Source organism: Cucurbita pepo, chromosome LG04 (genome assembly GCF_002806865.2).
Source record: "Cucurbita pepo subsp. pepo cultivar mu-cu-16 chromosome LG04, ASM280686v2, whole genome shotgun sequence".
Classification (NCBI taxonomy): Eukaryota; Viridiplantae; Streptophyta; class Magnoliopsida; order Cucurbitales; family Cucurbitaceae; genus Cucurbita; species Cucurbita pepo.
Window position 1 is genome coordinate 903,057 of NC_036641.1, and position 12,088 is coordinate 915,144.

General features: G+C 34.7%; 1 protein-coding gene across 5 annotated transcripts in view; it reads right to left on the reverse strand.

The window, feature by feature from the left end:
• LOC111792969 (kinesin-like protein KIN-7E) overlaps window positions 1-8,029 on the reverse strand; it is a 10,120-nt gene extending 2,091 nt beyond the window's left edge. The window contains exons 1-15 of one of the 5 annotated variants that reach the window (XM_023674604.1): window positions 7,771-8,029; window positions 7,518-7,593; window positions 6,959-7,192; window positions 5,952-6,316; window positions 5,218-5,307; window positions 5,018-5,118; window positions 4,793-4,906; window positions 4,623-4,704; window positions 4,484-4,551; window positions 4,307-4,372; window positions 4,052-4,176; window positions 2,671-3,007; window positions 2,168-2,269; window positions 918-2,087; window positions 111-424 (exon numbers count right to left, since the gene is read on the reverse strand). In XM_023674604.1, coding sequence (XP_023530372.1) covers window positions 111-424; window positions 918-2,087; window positions 2,168-2,269; window positions 2,671-3,007; window positions 4,052-4,176; window positions 4,307-4,372; window positions 4,484-4,551; window positions 4,623-4,704; window positions 4,793-4,906; window positions 5,018-5,118; window positions 5,218-5,307; window positions 5,952-6,171 — 2,789 coding nt within the window. In that variant the 5' untranslated portion in view covers window positions 6,172-6,316; window positions 6,959-7,192; window positions 7,518-7,593; window positions 7,771-8,029. The other 4 variants (XM_023674606.1, XM_023674605.1, XM_023674607.1 and 1 more) reach the window with 4 other exon arrangements.
• Between the last annotated feature and the right edge of the window lie 4,059 nt (window positions 8,030-12,088).

Below are 12,088 nucleotides of genomic sequence, written 5' to 3' on the forward strand. Positions count from 1 at the left end.
TTTTTTTTTTTTTTTTTTTTTTTTTTTTTTTTTTTTTTTTTTTTTTGAATTCTAAACATATGGTAAGAAGCTAGTAATCAAAGATAAAACATGCTAGAACGAGGACTAACCTTGAAGCAAAAGTGAGTTTCCGGCCATCTTCAATAGCTTCATTACCGTAATAAAATGTTTGCTTCAGAAAAGAAAGTCTCCTAAGCTCTACTTCCATGTAAATGGAATCGGCCGGATCACCTTTGAACAGCATGAAAAAGTATGTTCTGTGGACAATCGAGACGTTGCAAGTTTGCCAAAGCTCAATAATCGTCCTCTGCTGCCTCTGAAATTCTTGGCTCCAATCCGATGAGACTAATGCACCCTGCCCTGTCTGTCCTCTAGCACCTTTTATGTTCCTTAAGAAATCCGTTTCTTGCCCGTCCTCTAGAACCTAGTAAGAACACACTTCTAATTATCAGGAGAAATGAAAATATTTAGACCTGAATACTGATTCGTAAATTGATCAATTGATATCAATGTCATCAAGCAAATTGTGAGATTAACGCAAGAGGAATCGCCCAATCAATGCGTTGATCTAAAAAGTGGCTGGGGATATCATTTGCTTTAAGTTGCAAATTAGCAATCACATGCATATTATTGTTGCAACAGCAAGACGAGGTGCAGGCAAGCTGCCCTGGACACTCACAAATTGCCCCTTGGCAATAAAGATAGACTTGAAGGAGACCCATAATCAAGCTAAGAAAGAAGAGATATCAAGTTGGCTTATGTCATAAATCACAGCATTAACATGCGCCAAGATATAAATCACCCAAGTTTTAAAGCACATACCATATGATTGCCCATCCGCATGAGATTATGGAAACTTAGATTATCTTGGAACCTATGCAATCAATTTCAAGAAAAGGAAATTAGTACATCCCTACCTGTCCATCAGCAAGTTCTTTCCCATACTCTGAGTTGGTCATTTTCTTCAGTCCGGCAACAAAGGTGTCTAAGCGAGTAATGTCATCATCTGCAGAAGTTTTTGTGCTCCGAGCACTTCCTATAGAAGACTGAGAATCAAGTCTCAAGAGCCTGCCATCAAAGTCTAATTGTGGGAGTTTCCGTTCAAAACCTTCAGGCCTTCCAGGAAAGCTTTTCTCAAATCCATGTGGAGGGGTGGTCTCCGCTTTATCAGGTGGTAACTCCGTCGTGAGATTTTCTCTACGTCTCCAGCTTCTGGAGCTTGACATATCGGCAGCAACCTGTGAATTTGCATCGTGGCAGTAAGGACTGCTAGTAGAAGTAATGGCCGTTCTTCTTACATCACGGAGTCCTTGCTCCACTTGATCATTAGTTGAATTATTCTGAATCTGACGCACTTCTCCGTTCCCATTCACAGCGGTTGATATCATTTCATGACCTACCATATTCCCATAGTTTGACCCAGACAGAGGCGTTCCTCTGAATCCACTATTATTAGGAGCATGGAGTAACAAGCCATCGTCCCTGATTGATTCCTCCATTTCAATACATTGAACTTCTTTGCAGTCATCGGAATCTTCTTCCATTGCAACAGCGGTTGTCATTCCACTCCGACCTGAGTGAGAGTCAAGGAACCTCTTTCCATCATAATAATGATTGTTGAAAGATTTTCCACCCATATCCATACCACGAGAATCAGTCACAGCGGTTGTCATTCCACTCTGACCTGAGTGAGAGTCAAGGAACCTCTTTCCATCATAATAATGGTTTTTGGAAGATTTTCTACCCATATCCTTACCACGGGAATCAGTCACAGCGGTTGTCATTCCACTCCGACCTGAGTGAGAGTCAAGGAACCTCTTTCCATCATAATAATGGCTGTTGGAAGATTTTCCACCCATATCCATACCACGAGAATCAGTCACAGCGGTGGTCGTTCCACTATGACCTGAGTTAGAGTCGAGGAACCTCTTTCCATCATCACTCTCTCCATCAGAATAATGGTTGTTGAAAGATTTTCCACCCATATCCGTACCACGAGAATCAATCACACTTGAAGTTTCTGATCCTGAACCTTCATCCTCCAAGGCATCCCTTGCTTGCAATTTGGAATGACTACTTTTGATAACCTGGAAAGAAGGCAAGCAAGGTAAATGACTAATATATGTATGCAAGTAAACCACATTAGCATTTGTCAGTAAATGTTCACCTTTCTCGAGGCATCATCATGTCCAACCATACGAAGTAAATCTTCAATCCGGGATTGAGCGAGATCCCTTTGCTTAGTGAGCTCTCTATTCTCTTTTGCCAGCTGCAAGATGAAACATAATGTAATCTTCAGGCCTTCTCTCATGCAATTCTTGACACCAAACTTAATTGTAGAACAGATATAGATTCGATAAAATTGAAGTAAATAAACTATTCAGCTGTGGTCGGGTGCTAATAGAAATTTTATTTTTTCTTGCAGTTGCCACAAAAAAGATATGCAAATGATGAACAGGTTCTGCCAAACAATAACTACATCAAATAAATGTGTCACTTATTTGAACATTTTTCTCCAATTTCCAGAAGGAAAGAAAAGGCTTCTTGAAATGTCTAGTTCCTCATTATGGCACAAATAAATTTCAGATCAAGGGAGCCAAGAAGAAATTAAAGAACTTGAAATTAATTCAAGTATATATCTTGTGCACGAATTCAGGTAGAAAATACAACCTTCTCAATTTGAAGATCTTTCTTTTTAAGCAAGGCTGCGTAGTCAGAACTGGACGAAACAGGGGCAGGAGTTCTCAACTCACTCTCCAATCTAGCTAACTCTTTCTGCAGATGCTTAACCAAAGCCTTATCAGACATCACCACATTGACTTGTGCTTTTGTTGTCACCTCTTTTGCACAACAAGCAAACAAGAGAGTGTTTCTAGTTTGTTCAACATGACTTCTTGCAGGGCTCAATGTACAGACGATGGCTGTTCTAGCATTACCACCTAAGCAGGGCTGCAATATGCGCGTCAGCTTAGAGTCTCTGTAATTGATATGGCCATTTCTTCCTTTGCTGCACCAAATTACAGACCAATTAAAACCAATATATTCTCTAAGTTTTTGGAAAGTACAAAGAGCTTCATCTACTGTGATTAAAAAAAAAAGAAAGAAAGAAAGAAGGAAAAAAAAGAGAGAAAAAGAGAATGAGAGGAAGTGAGGAAGAGTGAGAGGGCAGGGCGATGAAGGCGATTGAGAACGGCAAAAGCCGCTTTTATAAAGCCTTCCTCCCTCCTTGAACTCAAAGGATTAAACCCGAATGCTACCTGGGACCCGGAAGATTCCACAGCGTAGAGCTTCAATCAATAGGTGATTTCAGTCTTATTTTCTCCTCAGCAATACCCAAAGACTCCCATCCCTTTCTTGGTTGGACCAACCCAACCGGCAATTTCCGACAAACCTTTCTTCATTTTTCGAGCAAGAATTGTAACATTTAGTCATCAACTAATTTGATTTTTTTACACAATATGTCATCATTTTACTCCAAATATTATCTTCCTTTCCAATCGCAAAAACGTCCATAATGGCTAAAGTAAATTTTTCCATAAATGTGTCTTCCCGAGATGCAATTCCCATTCAAAATCAGACTAAAATTATATACGTAAAATTTTTAAACCACCATCTTGTGGGAATATCAACTAGACAACTACATAGATTAGTGAAACATCAGGAAACCCTTACTAAGCAAAAACTGCTGGGGAGCGTTATTGAACTATCAGAAACAGATACAAGTCACACAACACGGTAGACCAGAATGATAAATCTTAAGCTTGTGTAAGTAGGATACAAGCAAAGCCAAAAAATATACCAATGCAAAAATGATTGTAGACACTGGTGAAAATCTATATTTATTCTTGACTCATTAGAGAATATGCATGACACACCATCAGTGGCAAGTTCGCAAAAAATAAACGTTCGCTCAAATCTAAAGGGGAAAAGAGAAACAGATAAGCTCTGGCAGAAGAACTAAGCCCACAGTGACAAAGCAGAATAGTTTCCAACAGAGCTTGAATAGTAAAAAAGTCAACAACGTAAAGGAAGGAAAGAGGACTTTAAGTACCTTAATTTGCGAATAACAGTACCCAGAGTGAGTAAACTGCGATTTATGTGGCAACCTTCTTTCAATCTTGCTCCTGCTGATAATGCTTGAGCTGCGCGTTCACTCCCAGCTAAATCGATAAAATTCTGCCAGAAAGGACAGGAGAGTGAAAAGGAGTTAAAGACTATTTGTTTCTCTCACATTGGAGGAAACATAGTCAGTATATTAGTTATATGGTTATTTACACACAATATAGAGTTAGATGGTCGTAAGTACCACACTAGCAGCAAGGGTGGTTGAATTGTCTTTTCCTAAAAACTCTCGAGCAGAACTTTCAATTGTCTGCAGGAATCAACAAATAAGGAGTTTGAAATAATTTTATCCCTGAGATGAAAATTGAATCCTTCAATCAGATTGATCGAGTGATTAATTAAGAAGAGACGTGAAGCACACCAGTTTAATAATCTGATGAGATCTAGAGCTTTTCTCATTCAGTGAGGTCTCTCCAATTTGCCGTTGAGCTGCACATTATAACAAGATTTCATTCAGATATGAAATAAACAGACTGGCAAGATTTTTCAAAATGCTTCACCTTCACACACTGAAAGGAGCTCCTTTAGATGGTTCCAGTCCCTCAGAGTTTCCTCGGTGACTTTCTCCACAATAGTTCCTCGCTATTGATAATAAAAAACTGTGAGAAATGCCAAAATAGGAAAATAATAGAAGTTTTTTTCTTATACATATAAAAAACAATATATCCACCTCATGGTCATCTAGCAGCCTGAGAGGAGTAGAATCTGTGCTCAGTAGGTCTCTAACAGCTTCATTGTATATTTCAATTGCTGAAAATTTCACAACGAATGCTCTTTCTTCATGCTGTTTTTTTTTTTTTTTTTTTGAGGAAAAGAAAACAAACAAAGACAATAAGAATAGAGCTTGCTTATGGTAAAGGTAAAGAGCGTCTTACAATCACCACAATTAACTCACCTTCCTAATGTAATCAAATATATCTGCCACTGAATATTCAATAATTCCATCCATGGTGTATGTCTTTCCACTGCTTGTTTGACCATATGCAAAAATACTCGCTGGAAAATTGAAAGCATATAATTGGAGTAAGGTCTTTACTTATTCATTAGAAACCTTGGCATGTTAGATATCAAACTGCAACAAAATTATGTGCTTACAGTTGATACCACTGACTACAGAAAATGCAATTTCTCTGGCTCCTTCCTCGTACACCTGCTTGGTAGAGCACTCGCCTCGAAATACTCTATCTGTCACCAAAAAAGGATGAGCAGAAATGAAATAAACCTCTACTACAAAACCATTAAAGTCAAAAGTTATACCCATATCAATGCCATCCTTAAATACCGTAATGTACAGGTATAGAAATCATTTGAAAGATGGACTTAATTTACAAAGCCACAGTCAGGTAAAACGTAATAATCACTAATACAATGTCTCATATAACAAACAACATGTATATATAATATTATCAAGTGATGAAGCGAAATCCTTCAAGCTTAAATAAATGAAACTATCAAAGTGTTCAATAAAAATCTGTAAAAGAAAGATTGTGTCTTATCCTTGAATGTTATCCCAAAAAGTTACATGTTTTCATATGTTTTACAAATGATTTTAATTTTTTTTTTTTTTCTTCTTTTTCTTTTTGATATCCCTGAGTATCCGCACCAGCTTGTGCACACCTCGACTCGACTAATCTCATAGGACAACCGTCTAAGGCCACTATATTTGGTTGCCAAGGTAACTTGTAAAATATTAAGTCCTAGATAGGTAGCCACCTTGGCTTGAACTCATTTCCTCTAAAATCCTTTAATCGGTCATTCTTGACCAATAGACTAACTAATGGTGGTTTCACAAAGGATATTAAAAAGCAAGAGAGATAATAATTTCTTACCAAAAGTATAGGCACTCGGAAATGTGGACCCCTCCCGTAGGGTATTCCGGTACAAGATACTAGTATCATTGATGCACTCCCAATCTGCTACTTCATTCGCCATAATCTCCTTCTCATTCAAAGGTCTCAATCTTACTAAAACAAGGATTTTCTCTTCACGAGAATTTATCCCCTGCATTTTCTCCAACTTCATTAGCTCCTCTCCAGCAACTGCCCCCATTTCTCAATGTCGCCAATCCTTCTCCCAGCCAACCAGGCCACCACCTCGATTTAGTCTATATCAATCCATAATTGTAGTTCTCTCGAAGATGAAAACAAGCATAGGTGCCCGAGTCATTGTGCTCATGCTTGGCATGTTTTCAGAACTGTTGAGATATATAAATAAATCAGTTTCCTGAACAAGAAAAAGAAAGCTTATAGCTCCTTAATGGCTGAAATTACCTGCATAAAATATCGATATTCACTAAATAATACTATTTTGCAAAACAAATGCTAATTACTTAGTGTCGTAACCATTCAGCAAGCCATGTCTTCTGATCTGACCAGCCAACCAACAGTAGAAAGAATATTAATAAGTGCAACTACAAGCTAATCATGGGTATTTACCCGCCACCCGCAAAATGATAAAAGTGAGAAAGTAGATCGACGACAATTGCCATATTATGGTTAAACCTTCAGCAATCTAGCTTAACCTTCAGTTCTACGCATCCCTTTAACCCCNCCCTTTTTTTTTTTTTTTTTTTTTTTTTTTTTTTTTTTTGTAGGGGTGTTTCCTATAAAGTCATGTAAGACAGAAACCTTCCTAGTAGTGGAGACCCACAAAGATTACGGACAAATTCGAGGAATTTGAAAATGGTAAGCATTGTCATCCAACCATCAGAATTCAGAACATTATTTTCTTTGCGTTTTCATTATCGCTCTTTACGATGAGGTGCGTTTAGATGTTACTGGTACTTGGAATTTTGAAATTAAAATATAGAAGACGCGGAACAAAAAGAAAAACGTACTGTCGAATCGTCTGTCCTTTCAGAAAACTGTCGCCCAAAATGATGCCATTCGGTTCAGCGACGCGTTTCAGCAATCGAACGCAATGGCCTACTTGCTCCAGAAATGGATGCGATCCTCCAGACACCGTCGTTTTTTAAATTCCCCTTTTCCTTTCTTCTTTTCTTTGCGGCCTCGGTCTGATCCGAAGCCTCTGCTACTCTGCTGCGCTTTTCGTCGTCTTCAAGCCTCGTGTACTTTAAGAAAACAACCAGAATCTATTAAATAATCGTTCCAAAACTGAAAAAATCCGCACAATGTGCGTATCAGAATGCAAGCATCGGTTAGGAAGTTTTACGCAACGGCGTTCTTATACAATTTTAACGGTTAGCTCGTCTTCAACAAATCTCCAGTTAAGTAAGAATATTGAAATCTTATCTCCAAAATAATTACACTCTGGAACTCATCGTTTTACTTCGACTCAAAGCAAACTTCGAATGCAGCAATTTCCAACGAAAACCTCACAAGAATCAAATCATGAGCAGCCACTGGACAATTAAACCGTCGAGAAAGAAACAATACCCCGCGGCTTCCTCCGAGATGAAGATCAGCTAAGCAACAATAATCCAAGGATTCCTCCAAGTTGAAAAAAAATCAGCTACGCAGAAATGATTACATAAACTACAATTAGAGAAAATGAATCAAGGTGCAGCTCCAGAGTAAATTAGCGAAGACGAGGAGGCTTTACGAGTGGAATAAAGCGTCCGCGTGCCAATTAGAGAGAGAAGCCTTAAAAAAAAAAAACAAAAAAGCAAGCAGGTGAAAGTGAATGTACCGGACATAGAAAGGTGGAAATCAATCGAGAAGAACGGAAGTAGATGAAACAGTAACACAACACCGGCGAATCAACACCGGCCGCAGCCGTATAACGTGAAAAAAGTAGAAGCAGAATGCGGTGGCTGCAGCGGCGCGGATTCAGCACCGGTCGCCGGCAGTCTTAGTCTCGGGGAGGAGAGAAATTTGTGATGAACCAATGGCCGGTGGAAGCAAATGAGAACCCGATGGGAACGTCAACAAAGTTGAAATTTCTCCTCCAACCGAACCTCTCTCCACCGGGAAAGAAAAAAAAAATGTAGTAAAGTGAAATGACCAAAGTACCCTCGGCATCTTTTTTCTCTGTCAACAACTCCGTAAATTTCAATTATCCCACGTAATTTAAAATTTTCATTTCTATTCCTTTTTTCATTTAAATAAATTACATAAAAAAATTAAATTAAAATTATTCTCACCATTTATTTCATTTCAAAAAATATTTAATCGTAAAATAATTAAATATTAATTAACATATATTATTTTTTAGCTCCGAAAATTCATGTTTATTTAATGTAAAATGACTAAAATACCCTCTACACTTTAAAAGGCTTGGAGTACCACGTGATGGAAAAAAAATAAAAATTAAAGAATAAATTAAGAGGCGAGATGGGCAGATATGACGCCACGTGGCAGCGTTGTTTCCAAATATGGCTGTCGGTGACCGTTGGATCTGCGGGGAGCCTGTTGGAGCGAAACGGAAAGAAAAGCGTGGGAAAGCTGACAAAATGAATAATAAATACTGATAGCGCCTTTTTTTTCTTTTTTTTTTTCCCATTTTTTTCTTTAATTTAATATTGTAAAATTTAGAAACAATAATTTATTAGAATAATAATAAATATTAAATTGATTTTTTTTGTTAAATTCTAAATTTAAATATTATTTTTTGTGTTAATTATATTCTAATCATATTGCTTTATAATCATTATTGTTATTATTTTATTTTTATTTTCTTTTGTAAATAATCAATCTAAAGTTGATTATCTCTCAACTAATTTTGAAATGATTTGATTCTAAAGTGATTGACAAGAAATCACTTATAAATTAATCTATGGTAATTTAATTACGGCGTAATAAAATTAAATTAATCTTTTTTTTTCAACAACATTCAACAGTAAGGAAATTTGAATTTCGGACTATCTTTGTCTTTTTAACTTCGAGTTTTAACGAGAATTGACACATAACACTTTTACTCGAGTAGAGACATTAAATCTTATCAAATTTTATGATTTACGTGCTCTTATTTTGTACGGTTGACTCGACTCTCTTGAAATACTTCATACCCATCGTCTAATCGACCTATAATTAATTTTTTTAAAAGTTTATTAACTATATAAATATAATTATAAAATTTTAGAGGCGTTATAACATAATTAAATAATTACTGTCAACTTGAGTATATTTCAATAGTAATTAAAATATATTTTGAAGGAAGATTCAAATTAAAAAATAAAAAATAAAATTTATTATTTGAATTGACCTAAAAGTCAACGAAATTAAAATGTGAAGGGTAAAGAAGACATTTCCAACTCAATCTCACCCTTCAACATCCGTAGCAATCATAATCAAAGGGTAGGGAGAGAAAAAATGAATAGAATTATTTATTTTCCATTTATTGCTAAACAATTGATATTAGGTATTTGACATTGGTTTAATTTTTTTTAGATAAAGACATTTACTTAATAAATTCCAAATATAAATTAAATCAAAATTTAAATATTTAATATTCAAATCTTGTCCACCAATTCTATAATAAAATGTTTTCGATATTTGTCGGTCAAAATAATATATATATATATATATATATATATATATATATTTATATTTTATCTTTTAGTCCTCGAACTTTTATGGACACGTTAAAAGTGAACACGAATTAGAAAAAGTTGAGTTGAAAACATCTGTTGGACTAATATGTTGAGTTGGTGATCCGAGCAACTCGAACAAAGTTCACACTCCAACCCAACCCAATTCTCTATTTTCGGGTTAGGTTGAGTTGTCGAATGGTTCTTTTTATTATTATTTAAAAAAACCATACTTATTCTTACTGCATGTTATATTAATAATTAAAATCTTATGAAGTTTAAATATCAAATATTTATAAGTCACGACGCATTAACCTTCTTAAACGTAAGGTAAGATTAAGTTGTAACCCTATTTTTAGGTTGTTCGGGTTGACATTACAAAAAAAAAATGTCAATCAGCGAACCGAACCAAAAATTTCAGTTTTCAAAAAATTTAACCCAATCCAAACCGAGCTTAAATTAGGCAAAACAAAAAAAAAATGTACAATTGTTAGTATAAACAGTGAGTTGAATTGTTAATCGTTGATCATTTTATCCTCGAAATTGCTCTAATTCATATGTGATTTTGGTTCATTCATGTAATGTTTTTTAGTCGAATGTCACGTAAACGTCACATTATTGAATTATTATTAAATTATGGAATAATAATTTAAAATAGTGATTAGAATATAGTTTATTTTTTAGGATAAAATAAGTGAAGTAGTTGATTAATAGCTTGGAAGATGGGAGTTGGGAAAGGAGTGGGCGTCCAATAAGGCACCATTTGGAGCATGTTTGGACGTGCAGGCAATGAACCCAAATCTGACGGTCACTAGTCAATATGCTTTTCTTTCATGCCTTTCTTCGTTTATGGTTCGATATTCTGGTGTCTTAGGCGTAGAGGAACCACACCAATCCATTCCAAACTTGGTGGTTAAACTCTACTGCGGTGACGATACTGTAGGGGAGGTCCTGCAGAAACATAGCTAGACGCCAGGATGATAAAAAGCTTAACACCCGAGTTTTATTAGTTATGATGTTTGAGTTGTAAGATCCCACCCACACATATGTTCGAGACCCAAACAAAATACTTTTGGAAACTTCTCCCCAACTAACATTTTAAAACCATGAGGCTGATACGACGATACATAACAAGACAAAACGGACAATATCTGCTAACGATGAGCTTGAGCTGTTACAAATGATAATCAAACTCAGACACCGGACAACGTACAAGTAAGAACGTTGGGCCCTAAAGAGGTGGATAGTGAGATTTCACATTGGTTAGAGAGGGGAACAGAGCATTAGAATATTAATTATTTATATGAGATTTTTGAGATAAATTAAACTCATAGCGAGTGATAGAAGTGTTTATATGATTTGAGAACTCGACTAGTCCAAACTATTCAACCCGTACCATAAAAATTGAGTTGGTTTTTTTTTTCTTCGAGTTTGAGACATGTTGACCTTTTCTTTTTTATCCGTCTAAAAATAAGGTTATAACCTAAACCAACTAATTATTATAATAATTAAGAATATTTGACTTTTGTAACCGAGGTTAGAAATGAGGATATATAATATTAATGTACGTGATACTGATACGTACTATTTTTTAAATCATTAAAAAAAAATAACCCGACAACCCAATACAACCAGAAAATAGAAGATTGAGTTGATTTGGGTTATGAACTCTAATTGGATTGTTCGGGTTACCAACCTAATCTATCGTAAAATTCAATAACATGATATAAATATTTAATATTTAAAATAATGTATATAAAATATGTCAATAAATCAACTAGAATAAGTTAAATATTTAATTTGGTACTATTAAATAATACTAAAAATATATAATAAACTCTATTTTTCATAAAATCTTTTAATTTTGTTTTTGTGTTCTTAGAAACAAAATCTCTTTTCACTTTCTACCGTTTTCTACCGTTCTTCCCGGATTAATAAAATTTTGGTTAAATTAAAAATTGTTCTTTTAATTTAAAAAAAAAAACAAGGTTAAAAATTAAAAATTAAAAATTCCACATTTTTCCCAAACATTAACTTTAATATTATATTTTCTAGGTACAATTTTTTTTATTATCTAATTATTGATTATTTGCTGTCATTTTTTTTATATGATTTCTTCAATTTCGATAAAGAGTTACTTGAATAACAATAGAAAAATAAATAAATAATAATAACCAATTTAAAGCTAAAAAATAAATAAATAATAAAAAAGAAAAAAAAATTGTTTTTTTTAGAATATTTCTTTGCTTGGTTGTCACGCCAACCGCTAGAAAGATAACGCCTTTTTATTTTGCTAAATAACAAAAGTTATAGTTTATTTTTATAATTGTTTTTATCTTCTATATTAGTTTGATATGCTCCATTTCACCGTTAATATTTTAATCTATTATTAAAAAAAAATCTTATGTTAAAATTAAAATAGAAAATTTTATTTAAAACTTATTTAATTTGATAATTATTTTAAGAAAAATTATTAAC